Consider the following 23079-nt stretch of genomic DNA (forward strand, 5'->3'; position numbering starts at 1 on the left):
GGGAACATTTTAGATTTCACCGTCGCAGAACACGCTCGTTATTGATATTGAAAATGAACGTTTGTTTATTATTTAATTTGAAAACATAACGATTTAGGATTTATTATTTCGAAGGGAAAAACGAAAAAAGACTTGTTTAAAAAATATATTATTATATTTCAATTGTTTGCAATGAATTTAAACATATTTGTTTTATCTTTTTTAATTTGTTTTTCTATCAGGTTGGTGCAAAAATATGACATTTTTTGACGTTCAAATGAACGTCAAAAACATTCTTGCACCAACCTAATATTTCACATCAAATTCTATTTTAAATTTTTATTAAAATATGGTAATACTCCAATTTTATATTAAAACAACAAAAAATAGTCCATACAATTTTATTCTACACATTCTTTACGAAACATAACCACGTAAATTTTCAAGTTTTTCTAATAAAAAATACTTTGCAGAAAATTAGTGTCAAATTTTAATTTCTTTTATTTTTAGGGAGTAATTGTTTTTAAGCAGTATTTTTCTTCTAAAATTATAGTTTAAAATCAGATAATCCACAAAGATTACGAGTAAATAAGGAAACGCCTTTAAAGGTTTTTCGTTATTTGTGCATCTATGTTATTACGCTAAAATAACTTTGTTATTTAGAAAGCCATTCTTAATATGGGAAGGAGGCTGTATTGTAACTATTCTGTACTTTCACCTAAAAATTTAATAAACAAAAATTTCATAAAATTTAAATTTAACTTGAAAATACTATTAAAAATAGCATGCTCGTAACATAGATGCACAAGCACTGGTTTTTCAAACTCTAAACACTAAACACTCGTTTAAAATGGCACAGCTACAACAAGAAAGAATCTTTTGATGGATAAATCCATGTTATTGTAGGAGGAACTAAAATCTGCTAAAAATATCTAAACTAAACTCTACTATGCCTCTGATTTGGTTTGCTCCTCTCTCTTCAATATGTTACATGATAAGGGCTGTCCCCTTTTCATGTAAGTATAAAAATAGAGAGATTTAGTTAAAATGAAAATTAAATAGCAATAGACGAAATTCGAACCTCGTAATTTAGGTTTAGAAATAGATTACGTGTGAGAATTAGAAAAAGGAATGTAAAGTAAACGATTGTTTAGAATAGAGATAAAATATTTCAAGAAAAGAATGTGCACTGTCAATTTTTTAATGAAAATTCAATTGAAAAAATGCAGCTACAAGATAATTTAATGTTTTTAACATATTGGAAATATAGGTTACTGAGTATAGGTTAAAATTCCTTTTGTAAAAAAAGGAAAAGTTTTGGACACGCATGTCCAGAACACGTGAAAGAAGGCACATGTTTTAACATGTGTATGACGTCATGGAAAATAGAAAGTTCTAGAAATAGATAGAAAAACTTTAGAGGAGCAGACAGAAGGGGAGAAACTCAGAGAGGGTCTGGGAATTCGAACGTCTAGAAGCGAGACGGTCACTTTGAAACTTATTATGTGAAGCTTTGAATTCTTGGTGATGAAAACCACGACCGGTCGTGAGAAGAAATACACCATCAGGTGTTTTTGTAAACGTTGTCTTTGTGTTGTGATTTCAGCAAAAGGTAAAGTGAATTGTTATTATATGTCTATATGTCTGTGTTATAAAATGTCTTGACATACACATCTCATATCCACAATGTGAATCTACATCTCATATCTACACTAAGACTGTCTGAACAATGTCTCCTCACTCGAAGAGTTTCCATAGCAACACTTCTAAGTAATGAACATTTAATAAATATGAATCGTCATAACATGAACAATCTCTCTCACAACATCCCTCTCTAGAACTCTTACAAAAACATCTCTCTCTAAAATACAACATCACTTGTAATAAGACAAACTCTCACTAAGACTCTCTAAAACTCTCTTAATAAAACTCTCTCAATAAAACCCCTATATAACATATACATCTAATTTAACTCTACAAAGTTTTTCAATATTTCTTATAACTAGCACTTATTTTTTACGTATGAAACTGGAACATAGCCTAATACAGTTTCCTTCAGTTATAATCCATTTATTTATTTTACTTTTCAGATTAGGATCTCAGTAAAAGCACGAGGTTCAGTTTAAATCCCTGGTTCACAAAATTTGCTGGTCCACCTTGTCATTTGGATGAAACAGCACCACCAACTTCACGACAAGTCATCAAGTTTAGTTATTTCCTCGAAAACAGTTATCCCCACTCAAAAAATAGTGAGATTTCTAAGTTAATTGCCAAGGAAATAATTAGTATTCGGCAAGCAGTTAATCCACAATTGCCCTCGTTAAGGTAATAATATACAGGACAAAAGTTCAATATATTTTTCTATAAGAAGGCCAAACAGATTGATAGGAAATTTCTTGCAACAATCAAAGTGAAAAGAATGAAGGAACAGCTAGACAGACTGTTTGATATATTTTCTTGTGGCTGTAAACTTTCTGTCTTGAGAAGTGATGACTTTGCAGTAAAGTGCAAGACAGAAAATTGTCAAACAAGGCACATAATCTCACTTGTCCTCTGAACAAGGAGGTAAAATTAATTCTATAGATTCACCTGCAATTATGTTTCTTTTTGTGGAAAATAAAATAATATATTGGTATTTATTATGTAATCTGGATCTATTATTAAACATGCAAGTTTTCCAATTTTCAGGTTCCACTAGAAGAACTGCCATTTACAGCAATTTTTGAATTAATTGATGGAACAACAAAAAACCTAACAACATTTACTGGTCCTTTGGGGAAACTTTGTATCAATAATTATCAAGCTTTGCCACAAGTAAAATTCTAAAAAATTAGTGTCCCTCCTGATCATCATTATCTGACAGCAAAAGAAACAAATAATTTAAGTGTGAAGACCAGAGGCTACTTTTTGAGTATGCTGTTGGCATTTCTTGTGGAGAAGTTAACTTAGAAAATTGGGCCCTTGATTCAAGGAAGATGGCTAACATAAGCCACAAGATTAATGTGTTTATGGACTAGAGTTGTCTATCCTCAAACACTATGATAAATTAAAAAAATTCGTCAAATTTATCATCCAAGTTAGTTGGTTTGAGATCAAAACCGACAATATTTTTTTTAACCAACAGTATATTTTAATATGATTCTGAGAACAAAACAGTTAACTGAAATCCAAATTACTGTTTTAAACTGTTCAAAATATAGTGCTTTTACACTACTTCCGGAAAATATAATATCGATGATAAACTCAGATGAATTGGATGTGAGAGAAGAGGGCATTCAAACGATTTTGTCCATTAGGTAAATAAATATTTATCCATTAAATTTTATTAGTTTTCTTAATTTACCCAAACAATAGTTAGTTTTATTCATATTACATCGCAAAAATATAAAAAAAATAAGTGTTTTCAAATATGTTTTTTTTGTGTTGCTTTTTCTAGAAATGTGAACAACTAAAAAAAAAAAAATGAAAAAAGATTACTGCTATCAATTTTGCAGCCACACACTGGTCAAATTTGATTGATTTTTCTAAAAAAGTTGTATATGTGCAGGAAACAAGACATACGCACATTATTACAAAGTCATCGTACCAGCAAATTAGACCTTCATTTTCCCCAAAAGAACAATTTAGTTCTAGTATAAGTTTATATTATTGCATTTGATAAAAAATTAAAATACATTGTATCAAGTTGTTATATTGTGTAATACATCTCCACATATCTTTTTGAATTGTGAAATTTAAAAGACTTAGTTGCTAATTAGCTTTTTTTTACAATTTTTGTTTAATTAATGCAGTAAAAGTTGAGATATTTTGCTAGTTGTGATTCATAATTAAAATTATAATTCATGTATTTTTCTTTCAATGTATTTCATATAAATATATCAATTTTGATTGAATATTTTATAAAAATAGTGAAATTTCAAAGTCAGTGTTGTGAAAAATGCTATGAAAATGAAGAATTTTTCAGCGTTTTTCTACACGATTTTTAACATTAAATGCTCAATTTTCTGTTCAAGATGGGAATCTAATTTTTGGTATATGTTCTTATCACATCAAATCCCAACTATCATCACGAGTGCCATGTTGATTTTCTGAAAAAAGTTGCAAATCGACCTGCCCTATTGTGTATATGTATGCTGTGTGTGGCATTTGTGTGATCCCTATAGAAAAAACGCTTATAGGATCAACATCAAATCTAAAAGTGTTTGCAAGATACAATTTACCATGGAAGAATATAGAAGTTTCTACAAATATCTAAATGCACACCGAATGTATTGTTGAGGGATAATCCATTAAAAATGGCAGGTCCATTTGTTTGTTAGTTTGTATGTAAGCATATATCAATGTCCACACTGTTACATATGCAACGTTCATTATTTTTATTTTAACTCAAACCAATAATTATTGGCAAAAAAGGTATAATTAAGCAGCAGACTTCTGTTATATTTAACATTGTTTGCTTATATATATGTATGTATATATATAATTCTTTGCTGAACTATATATAAACACCTCTCTCTCTATATATATATATATATATACATTATATATATATATACACACACACACATATATATATATATATATATATATATATATATATATATATATATATATATATATATATACAAGTATTTATTTAAAAATTATACATACATACTCCAAAGACGAACCAACGGTTTCATTGTATTTAACGATATTATATATATATATATATATATATATATATATATATATATATATATATATATATATATATATATATATAAATAAAACACACACTAAGATACACACACATATATAGATTAAAAATTGACACCGAGTAGTGAAGTGAGTATCGTCAGTAAGAGTTCGGGTTATAAATGCAATTGAACTTAAAAATGTAAAAATTTTAAAATGAATTCGAATAATTATTGTTTTTCTCTCTTTAGTTTTCTTACAGTTCCAGAATTACACTAGATCGATTTAAGAAACTAAATACTTAATAATTAGAGCTATCTATCCATCTTTTTTTACATGGGGATCACCACTTATCAAAGCCCAGGAGCCACTCGGGGATAAGGGTTATTGTGTGTACACTAATCAGTGAGATAGTATCGTAGTAATCGTTAGTACTGGGGATTTGATAAGGTGTCATTACTTAAGGGGGCGGTTCATCAGGAATTTGTTTGTGTTGGACTTGAAGACATCCAAGTTGAATTCGGGGGGGTGGGGGTGAAACAGGCAAGTGACAGAGAGTTCCACAGCCGTGCAGTTCTAAGAAAGAAGCTTTGTTCATGGAATCTACGTTTTGATTTAGGCACGGATAAAGAGTGGGGAAAATTATTGACAGTGGTTTCAACTAGTCGGGTGTTTTTCGTGAAAGATTGGCGGATGGGGGATCAGAGAATGGAGCTCAGACGAGCACCTGTCATGGAAATAACGATAAAACAGAGTAAGGCTCGCAACGTCTCTTCTGTGGGAGAGAGGTTGCAGGGAAGAGAAAAGGTCATCCCCCACCTATCTATCTACCTACCACCTTACTCTCATCTCTGAAACTTGAAAAACGATACACACACATACGACAACAACAACAACAACAACAACAATAATAATAATAATTAAATAATTATGTATGCTGCACTCTTTTGACAGGGTGCTTTTAGGTGAATTAACACAAACCGCCAGATCATAGATATAAATATATGTTACTTCCTGTTAAACAATGATATTGCGGCTGATTATCATTGCCCACCTGTTCGGCATAAAAGAATTTATTTCACAGCACTTCGTATAGCTATTCAGTTAAGGCAATTGTTTTTTTTTTAATAAATTGACGAAAAAATACTTAATACTCAATAACATTTTATATTTTTATATTTCATGTTTTTTTTAAAAATACCTGTTATAAGTTATTTCTGTCCCACCCTGCATTATCATTGTATATATATATATATATATATATAATTATTTTTTTGCTATAATAATTAAATACCTACAGACACTAGTGTTTCATCCTTTCGGGATTCTTCATTGCAGGGTGTCACGATTAACACCAGCCGAACGATTCGAACACCGCACCACGAGAATCTCTGGCTCGATATATATATATATATATATATATATATATATATATAGACTAACCACAAAGGTAGATGTTTCTCGCATGCCTTTCTAGCTAGGGATTCCCCTGCTTTCCTTCCCTTAAAGAAAAAATGCTCCATTGTGAAAAGTGTGCTGATTCATAAAGTCTGAAAAAATGCTGGTTTTTAAAATTTTCAAACGACATAATGCGTGAAATTGTCGAACTGGACATGGAAGCAATTGTAACGCAAATTGAAATACACTTTTTGTTGCCACCAACACCTTGTTTTGAAGTCTTATTTTTGCTTACACAGTGTATATATATATATATATATATATATATATATATATATATATATATATATATATATATATATATATATATATATATATATATATATATATATATATATATATATATATATATATATATATATATATATATATGTTTTTGCTCAGTTGGTAGAGTGCTTGCTTTGCATGCAAGAGGCTCGGGTTTCGAATCCTGAGTTCGGATGTGTCTAACTGATGAGCCCAAATGAGGGCGAAACTCGAGTGTTGGACTTCCGGTTCTTTGACTGTCATGGCTCTTGTGAGCTGCGACGTTGTTTGGCTGTGGAATTTATTATATATATATATATATATATATATGTGTTTGTTTTTGTTTTTAGCGATATGTTTTGAATGAATTTAATTATTTACGAAAGGGCATTTTTACCTAAATGCGAGTTGGGAATAATATTCCCTTTTAACCAATTTGGTATCCCCACATGGGGAGCGGTATATATATTATTTTTAAAATATAATTATCCACTGACACGTGTTTCGTCGTGTACGACTCATCAGAGTGGCTGAATCTAGCGAGATTCGAAATCGGTCCCCCATGGTAATGAGCCTAAATCCCTTACTATTGACCCATCTCGCAGTGGATGATTATATTTTTAAAATAATATATATACCGCTCCCCATGTGTGAGTACCAAATTGGTTAAAAGGGAAAATTATTCCCAACTCGCATTTAGGTAAAAATGCACTTTCGTAAATAATTGAATTCATTCAAAACATATCGCTAAAAACCAAAACAAACATCTAAGTAAATCGCGATATATCCAGACGGTCGTGCGAGATGGGTTAGTGGTAAGGGGTAGGCTCCTTACCGTGAGGTCCCGATTTCGAATCTCGCTAGATTCAGCCACTCTGATGAGTCGTACACGACGAAACACGTGTCAGTGGATGATTATATTATATTTAAAAAATAATATATATACCGCTCCCCAATGTGGGTGTAGTCGAGTTTCGATCCTGGCTTGAGGTAGTTGCCTGTCTAGCTGCACTGATGAGCTGTGATACAGCGAAACAGTACTGTATGTGGATGACTATATATATATATATCATCCACATACAGTACTGTTTCGCTGTAAGTGCAGCTAGACAGGCAACTACCTCAAATCAGGATCGAAACTCGACTGCCCAAACGACAGTCAAGGCTTTTCATTGTTACGCTATACGGCTGCTGCTCTGCGGGCAGTAAATTAACGATGTTGAGAGAGAGAGAGAGAGAGAGAGAGAGCAAAAATGGTATCTTAATGCATATTAATAACAGAGTGTGTTTTGCATTAATTTGAAGGTATATTTTTATTACATGGTGACCCATCGCTTTCACACTTCAGAAGAAAAAACATCCCATCCATCAAAGAAAATTCTTCTTACCTGGCTGAGGAACATAATATTGATGCTTCTCCATCGGCTGCAGGCTGGTTTCTTTCTGAGGAAAGGAATGAGGTATTTGAATAGAACGTATTCACCAACCATGAGGAGAACGGAAAGGGTGATAGCAACTATTAGCAGAACGAAGAGGCCGGCAGTGTGTTGGGGGCCGTATTTGATTTCAAGTAAGTGACCCCATTGAGGGTCACATCCCTTCCGCAAGAAATATTTTTTGGTCAGTTCTTCAATATAACCACTGGATGTATACGCCAAAATCTTGTCCGATAATGGATCCTAGTTGAACATAAAAAACAAACAGAATAATATGAAATGATCATTGAATATCTGTTTTAAGGTACTGCATTTATAAATACATTTGAATAAAATGAACGGAATACTCTTTATAATCATTTCAAGTAACATTTGATCACGATGAATTATTGGATTCATTCAAAGTATCACAAACAGAAACAAATAAATGACATCTACAAAAGAACAAAAAAATCAAAAACGAAAAAAACAAAACAAAAACAAACAAACAAATGCAGTACATACCAGCACAAGTGGGAGTTAACTCTGAGGTAGAACTTCAGGCTTCCAATTCTGGTATCCTAGTTTCGAACCTCGCTAGGTTAAGTCACGCTGATGAATCGTAAACGACGAAACACTGATCCGTGGATAATTAAACTTTTAAGAATATATATATGTGGCTCTCTATCTGGACGCATTATATTAATGAAAGGAAATTACTCCCAACTAGCATTTAGGTAAAATGTACTTTCGTGAATATTATTGAATTAGTTCAAAAATATCGCAAACACAACTAAACACAACTAAACACACACACACACACACACACACACACACACACAATGAACTTTCCCGTCGATTTCGACGTATGGGCTTCCGCTAAAACAATGAAGTTGCGCGTAAATCCACACAGATGATTTGTTTATAGTGGTGAAGGCTTTGTGTAGAACCAACCACTATTATTGGTATTACTGTTAACCTTTGTCAGTGCAGATGACTGCCACAGGACATGAAACTCTTATGTAAAATCCTGCAGTTTACCACACACACACAATATATATATATATAAAAATCAAGAAGTTATGTCGATTTCTTGCACTAAAATCAAAACGCTTTATTTCAAGTTACTTGCACATTACACAAGAGACAGATAATATTTTTATATGTAATATCAGTCGCAAAGTTAACCAATTTACATATTTATTTGCAAAATGATATTTTATTAATTAACTATTGTTTATTATTTTTAATTCTATGATTGTTTCGATTTTAATATGAGTAATAGTTCTGCTTAATTATATTTTATTTCTTGGATAAATATGTCGCATTTGTGTTCAAATGTTCTTTTCTTTATATGGGCCGACTTTACTTTTAACAAATAGCAATCAATATTTAAATTGCAGATAAAAAGTTTAATTTAATTTTTCATACTTCTCAGTAGTTTATGGTCAAATTTAATAGATACATATATTTGTATTTAAATCAACGAAATGTTTGTCTTTCTATATAAACGAGAAAAATGTTTTGTGTTATAAATGAAATTGTTATTATTTTAAATCAATGTTTCAACTATTTCCAGTTGCGAAATTTGCGAATCGATAGCGAGTGGGTAAAACCAGCTATAAATAAATTTGGGGGAATAGACCAATGTCTTCTTTACTTTTACCGATCTTTAGCTTTCATCAGCTATATTCTAATCAGTGGGCTTGTTTATAGAGAAAGTATGATATATATATATATATATATATATATATATATATATATATATGCATGAGTGTGTTTGTGTGTGTTAAATTAAGAAATAAAAAACTTTTCAAACTTTTTTCATGTTTTTTTTAATTTTTACATGGGGGTCACCACTTATCAAGGCCCGGAGGCCACTCAGGGATAAGGGTTATTGCGTGTACAGTAATCAATGAGATAGTATTGTAGTAATCATTAGTATTGGAGATTTGATAGAGTGTCTTACTTAAGGGGGCGATTTGTCAGGAGTTTGTTTATGTTGGATTTGAAGACATCCAGATTGTAGTCAGGTGGGAAACAGGCAAACGGAAAAGAGTTCCACAGTCGTGAACTTCTGAGAAAGAAGCTCTGCTCATGGAATCTACGTTTGGATTTAGACACAGATAAAAAGTGGGAGAAATTATTGACAGTAGTTTCAGCCAGATGGGTGTTTCTCGTGAAATATTGGCGAGGGGGGAGGGACGAGAGATTGGAGCTTAGTCGAGCACTTGCCATAGAAATAAGGATAAAACAAAGACAGGCTCGCAAAGTCTCTTCTGTGGGAGAGAGGCTGCAGGGAAGAGAAAAGGGCATCCCCCACTAAACCACATAGTCTATTATGTACTCTGTCAAGGCAGGATAGGCTGTTTTAACAGCTCCTGCCCAGATGTGGCAGCAGTACTCCATCCTTGGACGTACTTGGCTTTTATACAGATAGAGAATTGCATCAGTTGTGAGATATCTTCTGGAGCAGTAGGAGGATCCCACCATTTTCTCAGCATCCTTGGCAACAGGCCTGATGTACGTGTTCCATTTCAGATGGAATTTTTTTTATACCTGCTACTCCATCTCCAATCGAAAAAAAAAAATAACGTTTTGAAAAACGTTCTTCGTCGATCGCTTGTAAATTGTTTTATTTTTTTTTTCTACAGAATAATCGGATTACACTAATTTTTTATTTTTAATCCGGATCGCTAAGTCAATATTGCCTATTACAACTCGACTACTTCTCATGAGAACACTGAATAATGACTAATTCGCACTTTTAGAATAACGTAATCACTGCATATCCTTTCACTTGCATTTTTCATGTTTCATTTTTCATGTCTTTTCTACATTTCATAAACCATTTAAACTAAGTTTTTTTTGCATATATCATTAGATTTCAAATAATGCAGTTTCAGTTTATGCTAGTACCAGCAAATTCGTAGCTTCGCTACAATAATTATTTTCTAAAATCTTTCCTCGTATGAGAAGTACACATTTTTTGAAACTCTTCGAATTAAGAAATTCTTAATATTTCTTTTTGAATATCGTGTCGAACCATAAATTATTGTAAATTATAATTTGCCGTCTTTAATTGTGTTCTTATATATATATACTAGCTGTACCCTGCCACGCGTTGCTGTGGCTCAATTTGGTGTAATGGAAAATTTTAATAAAAAGAGAAAATGCATGTTTCTTATATTTTTAGTACAGCAATCCACTCCAAAAAGTAAAAAAAAAAAGGCGAAAATGAAAAAAAAAAAAAATGGTACTCTTGCAGAATTTGATCCTGATCCTCGTGATTACCGTCAATCATGGCTTGGGCTCGACCAACAATCAGTGGATAAAGCTGAACGTAGTAAAAATGTTGAAACGCTAAAAGTTTTCTTTTCTGTATACAAAAATGTGAGTTAGTTATTAATATTTGAGTGATGGGGGGGTTACTATACACAGATTCGAAAAAGTTGTCCAAAAACAAATAAATGAAAGCAAAATTAAGGTAAGTTACGTTTCTACCTGACTGGATAATTGTTTAGTGTTTTTATGTAATGTAAAATGTTTAATCGGCTGGAAAAACAGAAATGGTTGCAGACTCTGTTGAATACGTTAAGTTTGGGAAAGTAAGTTGAAAACTAAAAACTATACAATACAGTGTCAAAAATCCCCCGAATATATGTTACCATGACATAGGCTAACATAATCGGTGGGTTTGTGACAGTATTTTGTATAGTTTTTTAGTTTTAACTCACTTTCTCAAACTTAACGTAATCAGCAGTGTCCGCCACCATTTGTATCTTTCAAATACACCGATAAACACTGTTTTTTGAGCCGGCAAAACGTTACATTAAATGAAAAGGGTTTGTATTACTAAACACTAATACAAAAAAGTTGTCAAAAATAAATATATAACAAATAAATGTTATCAAAGGCAAGAAAAGTAAATGTTCTATCTAACTGGATAAGATTGTAGTGTTTTCATGTAATGCATAATGTTTAATCGGTTCAAAAACATGCAGTGTTTATCGGTATATCGGCCGCCAAAACCCCCCCCGCCCCTCCAACTAATTTAAACAGGTAATTTTAAAGGATTTTCCAAGGCTAGAAAGAAAGTCCCCGCCAAAAAATAATCGTGGCCACAAAGTGAGTGATCATTTTACGTTAAATTATTATGGAAAAGTGATCCTTCACTTTTTGAAACTAACATTTCTTCATATCTTGGAAACTACGCGTTTGCCTTAATTATAAACGTTATTTTCGTTTTCAGCGACCCCGAAAATCTATAAGAGTGGTAATTTTAAAGGAATTTTAGAGGGTGGAGTAATTCTTCATATTTACCTTCTTTTTTTTCCAATAACATAAGAATTTAAGAATTAGACAAATTTATTTTAGGTAGGCTTTTAAAAATAAAAAATTAAGATAAGCAAATGGTGCTAGTGCACTTACCGATCCGCGCTATTTTAAGTCTGCTGGTCGCTATGGAACTCAGCGACCACCCAAAAAATATTTTGACGAACGTGAGACGGGCATTAATGGAAAATTTGATCAAAATTCCTGGATGCTTTTTTTTTTCAATAACATAAGAAATTAAGAATTTAAGACAAATTTATTTTAGGTAGGCTTCGCCAGGAAAGCTTTCAAAAATAAAAAAAATAAGATAAACAAACGGTGCTAGTGCACTTACCGATCAGCGCTATTTTTTAAATCGTATTTCTAAGTTTAATTAAAGTTTTATGATATGTTTTTTTTATTCAATTGTAAGGTTAAAGTACAAAAAATATATATATATAATTTAAAACAGAGGGATTTTATTTTACCCATCTATTAAATAAATAGTTAAATGTTGTAATTCGAAAGTCGTCAATGTGTTGTGCACGTGAAAGGCTCATTTCTATCGGAAATGAAATGGCGGACAGTCTCGCAGTTACGAAAAATATTTTTATTTTATTTGATATATTTTTTATAATTTGCGATCTTAATTTATTTTAATAACATGCAAACATTCCTTGACTTTACAGATAAATTTTCTGAAAATTTCAATTAAATTGGTAACGTAGAAATATGGTTTTATTCACTTTGAACGAACCAAGACTTACATTTATATATATATATATATATATATATATATATATATATATATATATATATATATATATATATGATTTAATTCCATTTTCACCCCAAACAAGGCACAGTGCAACTTAATTGTAGTGAGAGCTACTATCGGAGACATAAGTTGCAGGGATACTATGTAAGGAGTTGAGCAGCAAGATGTCTGTTCACATGACACATTAACTTCTGCATGTCAGTACAGTTGGAAAAGCAGTAACCCGGAAGAGAGAGGGATCTCTACTGTGTAGGGGTGTTATTTTTCTGATTGTTGGGTTTGTCGAGAGTATTTACGTCGGGAGGGTACAAGGGCTTGTAGTTCGTCAAAGCATTCACCATTAAAATACTTGTAGAACAGGCAGATGGATGCAACATTTCGTCAATGGGTCAGAGGCTGAAACCTAAATGACAGTTCAGGACCTATCAGGTTGGCGATGTTTTTGAACCCTGTTCAGGAACAAAAGACTACGAGCAGATGCATTAGCTCAAATGTGACAACAGTATTTCATACATAGGCGAATGGTGGCCTTGAATAGACACAGAATACTTTCAGGTGTAAGTAATCTTCTAACACGGTAGAGAGAGCCCACGTTCCTCGCAATGGGTCTGGCAATGCTCTCAATGAATATGTTCCGATTCATGTTCCCTGTGATCGTTAAGCTAAGTAGTTCTAAAGAAGTACTTTCAAGTAACGTATCTTTAGCCATAGCTATTGGTGGTTGGGAAGGTTTCTTGAAATTATTGAAGGAAAAGCGGGAGGAGGCTAATTAGGCGATGATTTAATGGGTCATTTCTTTCGCCAGAATTCCTATAAACTGTATATATATATATATATATATATATATATATATATATATATATATATATAAGTTTATAAGTCAGTAGGATTCAAAATCTATGACCTAATAATTATTTTTTAACCAAGCGGCTGCTCAGTTACTTTAGAATTGACTTGATAAATATCAGCAATATTTATATTCATGTACGAAAAATTAATATGTTTGAAGAACACTTCGCTGATTCGAACTCGACTGCTTTTCATGACTTGAAGCTACATCCCTTTTTATCGGGTAGAAAAGTTAAAATCTAAAAAATTGAGTTGTAGAGAGTGATACTTACCATCAGCTTTGATCCTTTTTTTAATCCGAACGCATAACCGTCTTCACCAAAGCTATCCCCAGCAAAAGTTATCGTACAATTCTCATCTAAACGAGCCACAGCATATTTTAACAGGTACGTGTCATGGATAAATACTTCAATTTCATTTGATCTGCAATAATAATAATAATAATAATGATAATAATGATAATAATGATAATGATAATAATAATAATAATAATAATGATAATAATAATGATAATAATAATAATAATGAGAAGAAGAAGGAAAATGAGAAAAATAAAAAGTTTGAGAAAGATAGAATAACCGAAGAAAGAGAGAGAGCACTACCAAACCTCCACTGAAAAGGTGCAGAAAGTACTGGAATCTTTAAAATGAATATTGCCAACTAAATCACAGAGAAGACAAATTGTCGTTGCTAGCGAGAGATTAATGATAAGCGGCTGTTGCGATGACACAAAATCATTTATAAGAGTTATCAAAAGAGGTGGGGACCACTGGAAACTTGGAGAAACTTGTTGTCATCCTGACTCTTGGGCACACCACTAGTTATTATCAGTGAGTAATCACAAATAATTACCTGTGCGAGAACTTCTAATAATGATAATAATAAGGAAAATCTTTGAATGCGTTAACCAACTTATAGAAACGATGAATCCTAGATGAAAGTTGATATACAAAGTAAACAACAACGTGTGAATCCAAAAGGAATTGAAACTACTCATTAACTGTCCTTCTACCCTAATGACATCAGCTTCAGCTGATTCCATACAATATTACTAAGAAGGGTCAAGGAAGACGGAATGACCTAAGAGGTAGAGCACTAACCAGACTTCCACTCGAATAGCGTGTAAGTACGGGAACTTGGTGACGCTTATTCTCACCTTGATTACAAAGAAGGTCAACGGGCGTTGCCAATTAATCGACAATAAATGACCGTTGTGATAACGAAAAATAATATGCAATGGTTATCGAAATGCTAGAAATCTGGGATATCTTATCGCTCAGATCAAAGGCGAACAGAACTGGTTATTGTCAGTGAGCAATGTGTAAACTCTAAATCAGCAAAATAATAAAATAATAATAATGCGAGACTAAAAATAGAAACAAAACCCTTAAATAGATGCTCCAAATCCCTGATTGGAACCACAGACTAATAAACTAAAAAGAAGGGAAAGCGGTACATAGAGAATAGAAAACCATAGAATAATAAAAATATATTTCACAAAGGAAAGAACGACTAAACAAGAAATATGAAGAACCAAACTAAATATAATTGCAAAAGGGGAAAATACATGCTGATTGTTTTTAGCATGAGTAATAGTAGTAGAAGTAGACGCAGTAGTAGTATTTATATTTTAAACTTTTCAATCACTAGTATTTGGTCAAATTGAGTAGTTTGGACCTATATGTGAAAAAACACATACAAACATGCAAAGGGAAATAAAAATGCTCAATTACAATACAGATTATTGCAATTAATACAGTGTCAGTTTTCGTGGTATACTAAGTTTTACCATGTTCCCGACATCTAAAATACAATAACAATGATATCAGAGCTGTATCTACTCGATGTTACCTGAGATGGCGTATAGTTCTTACTTACTTTGCTCATCAGTAAGGCAGATTTAGACATAAAATCAGTTTTTAATATTGAGGGAAAATACAGATACACACAAAACGAACATTCTAGAGTGGGACAAAAATAAATATTGATTCAGCTTTGAAGAGCTTCTTTTTAATTGACGTAGGAAAGAACAGATACTACAGGGTGGAAAAAAAGTGTCATCCTAAAGAAAAGAACACTAAAGCTTTATTTTAATATATTTATTAAAAAATATCGAATCAGTAAACTTGATTATGTAGTAGACCTGATATCTATTCAATGTAACCTGAATCACCGCCTCGATACGGTCTGGAACTGGGAGCATGCCTTTTCCACAAGCGCCGGAGGAAGCTTGGTGAATACTAGAGAGATGGCGGCGACCAGGCTGATTTTGGTGTTGTAGGAAGTCATGTTGGTGATATTCTTGACGTATGTCTAGCCGATTTAGGTCCGAAGAGGAACGGACAGTGAGAGAAAGGTGCAAAGTCGTAGCACTCATTCTGAAGCCAAGCCTGGGTCTGTTTCGACTTGTGGGTTGGCACCAAGTCTTGCTGCCACACCCAGGGTTTGCTAGCAGCCACCTGATTGCACCAGAAAACATCACACTCTTCAATACATCCCCGATCTCGCTCGTTGAACATTGTGTCACTTTGAGACATGATAGAAAGCTCCTATCGCTCTTGGGATTTGTACAAAACTGGCCAACTATTAGATGGTTTGCAATAAAAATAAAAAGAAGAAAACTGGTTTTCATCAAATGGTAATGGAATCATGTTAGCTTTTCTATGGCGACAATTTCATCTTCCAACGTGTACATTTTTATTTTAATCCCAAGAATTTTTATTTATTTTCAGATAAAAAAAAAACTTATGCGAAAATAAAAAGAAATATAATGTTCGTTCTTAAGAAGACAACTCGTAATATATTCTTCAGTTAAAATATGTTATTTTTCTTGCTTAATTTTATATTGGTTAAAGATGTTAAATATAAGATTGTCTGGGCAAGGCTAAATAATCCACCAAATAAATTGCAGCGAATACCGTTGTTACATCGGCAATAACATGGTACAACAATAAAAAAAGAAAATTGGCTTGCCAGAAGGAAAGCTTTATCTGTCAGCTAAAATGTTAATTGGGTATTAACGCAAAAATTTATATGTAAGATGCTAAAAGTGAGATATGAAAACTCTGTCTTCCTCTCGATCTCTGTTTCCTTTCCCTCCCGCTATTTTTCCCTCTCAGTTTTTACTGTAAATATGTTTTCAGCCATTCTTCGAACAGAAAATACACTTCGTTTATTGAAGTTAATTGTAAATAATTGCCTCGATTTGGCTGTGAAAATAACGCCCGCTCTCTTTATCTCGCAGTTTCTACAGCATTTAAAAGTGGCGGCGAAAACCGTGTATTTCACGTTCTCGACAAGTCTGACTTAATTACAAGGCGCCAGGAATTCACCTATCACGTGATTCGTGCTCCAATGACGTTCAGAATTCAAAAGACAACCAAATCGGGTACTGCGATAAGTCACGCAACAAATTTATTAATAGCAGGCAAAAATATTTCGTTTTGAAAGAGAGAGACTTGAGAAAAGTGCGATATAGAAATTGCACGCATGTGTGTATGTGAGTATATGTGTGCGACAGAGATGGAAGGATATATATATATATATATATATATATAAAGAAAGAAAGAGAGAGAGAGAAAGAGAGATAGAGAGATGGAAGGAAGAAATATAGTACAATTACTAATTTATGAAAGTTGAAAACACAAAACACTCTCGTATATATATTTTATGTACATGTATTTATTCATTCACATATACACAAGCGGCAAAAAAAGTCCGCACTTGTAATTTTTTTAATTTAATTAATTTTTAATGTAACTGTTTAAACAAACTCTACCTTATTTGATTGGCCTTTTATTCTTCTATAATTTTACCTGTTCATATTTGAATTTTAATTGAAATATTCTAGTGTTCACGTCAATTTAAAAAAATAACTTCAAATTGAGGAGGCACAAGAAAGTCCGCACAATGGACAATTGTTATTTAAATGTAACTTTAGGACATTAATGCAACACAAATACAACAGGAACAAAATGAACTTGTTAATATTTAGTAGCATAGCCCTTCTGCAATTTGATAGCCTGCAATTTTTTGAGCATTCCTCGAATTAGACTGTAGCAATACTCCGGGGAAAGACCATCCCACTTTTCTTTAATTTTTGTCCAACGTTCTTCCAAATTTGAAAATTTATCATTGCGTAGCTGATGCTTGATGTAATGCCATACGTTTTCGATGGGATTAAGGTCTGGAGATTGTGCAGGCCAATCCAAATACGGAATATCATACTCTTCAAGGAACCTCTTCAAATTGCCAGCTGTGTGAATGGGAGCATTATCCTGCATGAATATGGGAGTATCATCCAAATTCCGATCAAAGTAGGGTAGGAAATGCTAAGTCAACATATTAATGTACTTGTTCGAATTAATTTGACCTTGCAAAATTCGTACTAATAATGCCCCACATCAAAACTGAACCTCCACCATCTTGCAGAGTTGAAACTGAGCACCTAGGATTAAATTCTTCGTCTTTCCTCCGACGGACGTACTGCCTACCATCACTGCCTAGCCTATTGAATTTGCTTTCGTCGCTAAAAATTACTTTTGATCAATGTGAAGAGTCATGATCTTCATTGCATCTGACGAAGTCCAGACGACGCTTTCTGTTCTTTACAGAAATCATTGGCTTTTGTCTTACAACATATCCTCTCAAATAAAATTCCTTTAATCTGTTCTTGGCAGTAGAAAGAGAGAACTTTTTAACAAGATTACAGGGTTGTTGGATTTGGGGAGCCGTTTCAAATCTGTTTCTTAGGCTGCGGATCTTGATAACATTGCCTTCCCTGTGAGAAGTAACTCACGTACGACCAGATTTATGGGCATCACTGCCGGTGTTTTGGTGCTTTTGCACGGTCTTTCATACGGTTTTCTCATCGCATTTCAATCTGCGGCCGATTTATCGATTGGATAAACACGAAAGATTAATGAGCTCCTGACGATCACTAAGAGAAAGTTGTGACATAGGGACTAAATGATACGTTGTATAACCTAGAACAACAACAATTACGATTAGAGATGCTTTTTTGCCCGTTGGTGGATATTTTAAACTGATTTAGGGGCGATAGTTTAAGCTGGTTTTAAGCGAATTTGTTGCTGCGGACTTTCTTTTTGCCTCTTTAATTTGAAGTTATTTTTTTAAATTGATGTGAACACTAGAATATTTCAATTAAAAGTCAAATATGAACAGGTGAAATTATAGAGGAATAAAAAGGCAATCAAATGAGGTATAGTTTTTTTAAAACAGTTACATTAAATTTAGCTTCAATTTGCAGTTTTTGAAAAAATTACAAGTTCGGGCTTTCTTTTTGCTGGCACTGTATGTCACAGTACATTAGAACAACATCGATACTGCCAGTTTTAAATGCAAAAAAATTGAACCAATATCTGATCGCCTATGTCGCAATCTTTGTAGTCTCCGTTTATATGTATGTATATTTATATCAACAGAAATGTGATATTTCAGTTCCCGATTTCATTTTAATTTTTGCAATCATTATTTCAATTTTGCTAATATGTACAAAATCAGCGAAATAAAAGCAAAAAATAAACAAACAACAACAACAACAACAACAAAAACAAAAAAACAAACAAAACAAAAAGAAAAAAATCAAATTATGCGGCTCTCAAATAGCTTAACACTTTCACTACAAAAGGCAGGATCACTTTCAAAGAAAAGTATTTTATGCATTGATGGACTTTTTTTCTCAAAAGTGTTATAGTTATATTTTCAATTTCATTTTATGTAAAAAATTTCATCTTCTTGTTTCTATTTATTTTACTATTCTTTGAGTCCTTTGTTAAGTTATATTCATTATTATACTCATAATTTATTTTTCAGTTAAAGTATTCTTATTAAGTGATTTAACATAAATTCGAAATGTCATGTTGTTTTTCTTTTTTCTCTTCTTCGTTGATAGTTGACTTCAAATTAATTCCACAAATTTCGTAGTATCGCCACTCGTTATTATATGATTTGTTATATGTATCTGTATTTAAATTTTAATTTCTTATATCATCTTTATTTACGTTGTGTTTGCTAAGTTTTTAAAATTTAATTATTACAAGCAAAATAATTCTTTCTTTCTATCAATTCTTTTGAGTGGGGCGGTCTTGAGTGGGGTGGCTCAAATCAACTGAAAACCAAATCATCAATGACTCTAGCAAGCAGATGGAAAGGTGAGTTGAGTACTACCAGGAACTCTACTCGAGAGAAACCACGGTCACCGAGCCAGCAGTTTAGAGTACCTAATCACTCCTCAAAATGAACGAACTTGATATTCCACCCATCATTGACACGCTCAGAAAAGCCATAGACTCCCTATCTAGTGGAAAAGCTTCAGGCAGCGACAACATACCCCCTGAAGTTGTAAAGTTGGCAAAAGAGAGCTCCCTCTTAGAGCACCACGAACCCCTGCTACACTGCTAGGAAGAAGAAGCCATACTTCATGACATGCGCGGCGCAAATATCATCACGCTTCATTAAAACAAGAGAGAAAGGTGTGACTACAGTAACTACCGCGGTATCTCGCTCTTACACCTTGTCGGTAAAGCCTTTGCCCGCGTTTTCCTCAACAGACTCCAAACCCTCACAGACCGTGCCTACCCACAGGTACAGTGCGGCTTCAGGACCGCCAGATCAACCATCGACATGGTGTTCTTCGTAAGGCAACTGCGGAAGAAATGCCGTGAGCAGAGACATCCCATTTATTTGGCTTTTGTAGACAATCAAAACCTTTGACCTTGTTAGCAGAGACGGACTCTTTTTCCCTCCTCAGGATGCCCCCCTCGAAACTCCTGAGCCTGATTGTTTCTTACCATGACGACATGAACGGGACCGTACAGTTTGACGGATCAAGCTCTGAACTCTTCCCAATCAAAAATGGAGTGAAAAAGGCATGCGTCCTCGCCCCTACACTCTTTGGAATCTTTTTCTCTCCTCTTCTTCCATACGCCTTTGAAGATTCTGATGATGGCCTATATATGCACACAAAGAGCATTTGGGGACTTTTCAACCTTGCACGCTTTCGTGCAAAGAGAAAGCTGCTGAAAGTTCTCATCAGAGAACTGCTTTTTACTGATGATGCTGTCCTTGCTGCACATTCAGAGGAAGCACTGCAACAACTAAATGAATGCTTTACAGCGCCAATCAAGGAGTTCAGCCTAACCATCAGCCTACAAAAAAACTGAGATCTTGTGCCAAGACGCACACAATACTCTAAGCATCTCAATTGAAGAGAATATCTTAATTCGATCATCTCTAGTAACCTCTCTCTCTCTCTCTCTCTCTCTCTCGACTCCGAGCTGGATACAAGGATCGGCAAGCAATAACCCACCTCACTAAGCAAATGTGGGAAAACGATATGCTGTCCGTCAACACCAAGATGAGAGTCTACCAGGCAGTTGTGCTGAGCACTCTTATATACGGCAGTGAAGCATGGACGCTCTACTCCTACCAGGATTGTAGACTAAAAGCTCTCCACCTGCACCCGCAGACTACTTGGCCTGATCTAACAGGACCGTGTCACCAACATCGATGTCCTAGCCAAGACGCGAATGCCTAGCATGTATACCATCCTGATGACCAGACGCCTAAGCCGGATAGATAATGGACGAATCTCTTAAGACCTTCTGTTTGAGGAGCCTGTCTCTGGAACAAGGCCAACCGACCGACCGGCCTTCCGCTTACAAGGATATCTGCAAGCGTGACCTGAGGGCCGGTGGTTTCAACTCCTGGAAGCTCGAGACCGCTGCCTCAGACCGTGAGGGCTGGCGGACTACCTTACCTGGTTTAGACATCCGAGAGGAGGAGAACAAGATGTTGGCGGAAAAAGAAAAGATAGGACAGATCCAGCTTCGACCCCGGCTCAGGGAGAGAAACATAAGGGCTCCATCTGCAGCAACTGTGGCAGGTCCTGCAGCTCCCGCATCGGCCTGCACAACCATACCAGAAGCTGCAATCCCCTGACTGAATCAGGACGCAGAATTCTTCTGTCTCTCTGCATGATCTTTCGCCGTCGCCGCCGCCGCCGCCGCCGCCGCCGAGAGACGCCGACGACAACAACAACAACAACAACAATCTTCTGTGCAGTCAAATAAAATAAATATTCATATAATACTAAACTTAAAACAGTAAAGAACATACAAAATGTAAAATTGATTAGTATAGGTTAGTAAAATAGGATAACCTAAGGAAAAAATAAATGACTCCAGATTCAATCAACTGAAATTCCATTTAAGTTGAGAACAAGTGAATAAGATTCGCAGATTTTGAGTTTACAAGAATTACCTCCCGTTTACAACGCAACAACATTACAACGCAGCCAATAGATGATAACGCCAGCGATGTGCAAGAAGTTCCGTAAATCCGTTAAATATAAAAACTGGAAACAAATAAATGCTGGTCATGGGATATTTAACGATTATACCGACGCCTATTTGAGTGACATATTACGTGACCTTTCAATGACATAAATTTAGTTGTTTCTTTGTAAATTATTGATCATAGATTCATGTGCATGTGTTTGTGTATTGACATTTGTCTCCTCTGTTCTAACACAACGTAGCCTGTTAATGTGATTATTTGTCTTATTACTCATAATAGAAAAGGTCATGCCAAAGGCTATCTTATATTGACCACTAAAGTTCATAATTACTGAAATTTAAAAACCTATGACCGTAATCATTGGAGACAAATTCAACGACCTACATGTGTTCATTTAATAAAATTACATTCTCATAATGCCCTATCACTTAAATCTATTCATATTAGTTGGATTCTTCGGACTACTGTTCTAATCGTAAGCGTAATTGATAAAATACTTGGTAAAATTTCTGTTGCAACTTACGCTCTTCTGTAGGTTGACGGTTCAATCTTGAGTGTGGGAAACACTTAAAATACAATTGCTGATTACTTAGGACTTCTACCCAATCATGGCCGACGGAATTCCCCGTGGATTAAATAAAGAGTTCCCTTCGAAATTCCATGCTAATTCCCGAGGTTGAAAGAAAAATGGCCGAGTTCAACAAGATACACATGTAGAAGGTCAGAGGTTACACCGGGCTAAACTTTATGAAAATTACATTCACGATGATAATCCAAATAGTATTTTTTTTTAGTTCTATGCATCAAGTAGCTTCATGACTTGTGCGGAGCGAAATATTCTCTTTTCTCTTTCTTAACTTTTACATTGGGCCAATACCATCAAATATTAGTTCTGTTGGAAAATAATTAACATCTTTTCTAGCTAATATCTTACCCAATTTAAACAATCTGACGGTAGATTAACAATATTCGATCGAAAGTTGAGAAACTTCAAAAATTTACTGTAACTGAAAATTTTTCGAAATCGTGTTAAAAACTTGGAAA

At 33.9% G+C, this 23079-nt stretch overlaps 1 protein-coding gene across 1 annotated transcript in view; it reads right to left on the reverse strand.

Moving 5' to 3' along the window:
- Positions 1-23079, reverse strand: part of LOC145259475 (glutamate receptor ionotropic, NMDA 3A-like) — a 344884-nt gene that overhangs the window by 72376 nt on the left and 249429 nt on the right. Inside the window, exons 5-6 of the mRNA XM_080117230.1 lie at positions 13989-14139; positions 7749-8039 (exon numbers count right to left, since the gene is read on the reverse strand). Coding sequence (XP_079973356.1) covers positions 7749-8039; positions 13989-14139 — 442 coding nt within the window. The remainder of the gene's footprint in view (positions 1-7748; positions 8040-13988; positions 14140-23079) is intronic.

The sequence above is a fragment of the Euprymna scolopes genome, chromosome 3 (assembly GCF_053919585.1).
Source record: "Euprymna scolopes isolate OS-2025 chromosome 3, ASM5391958v1, whole genome shotgun sequence".
NCBI classification, from domain to species: domain Eukaryota; kingdom Metazoa; phylum Mollusca; class Cephalopoda; order Sepiida; family Sepiolidae; genus Euprymna; species Euprymna scolopes.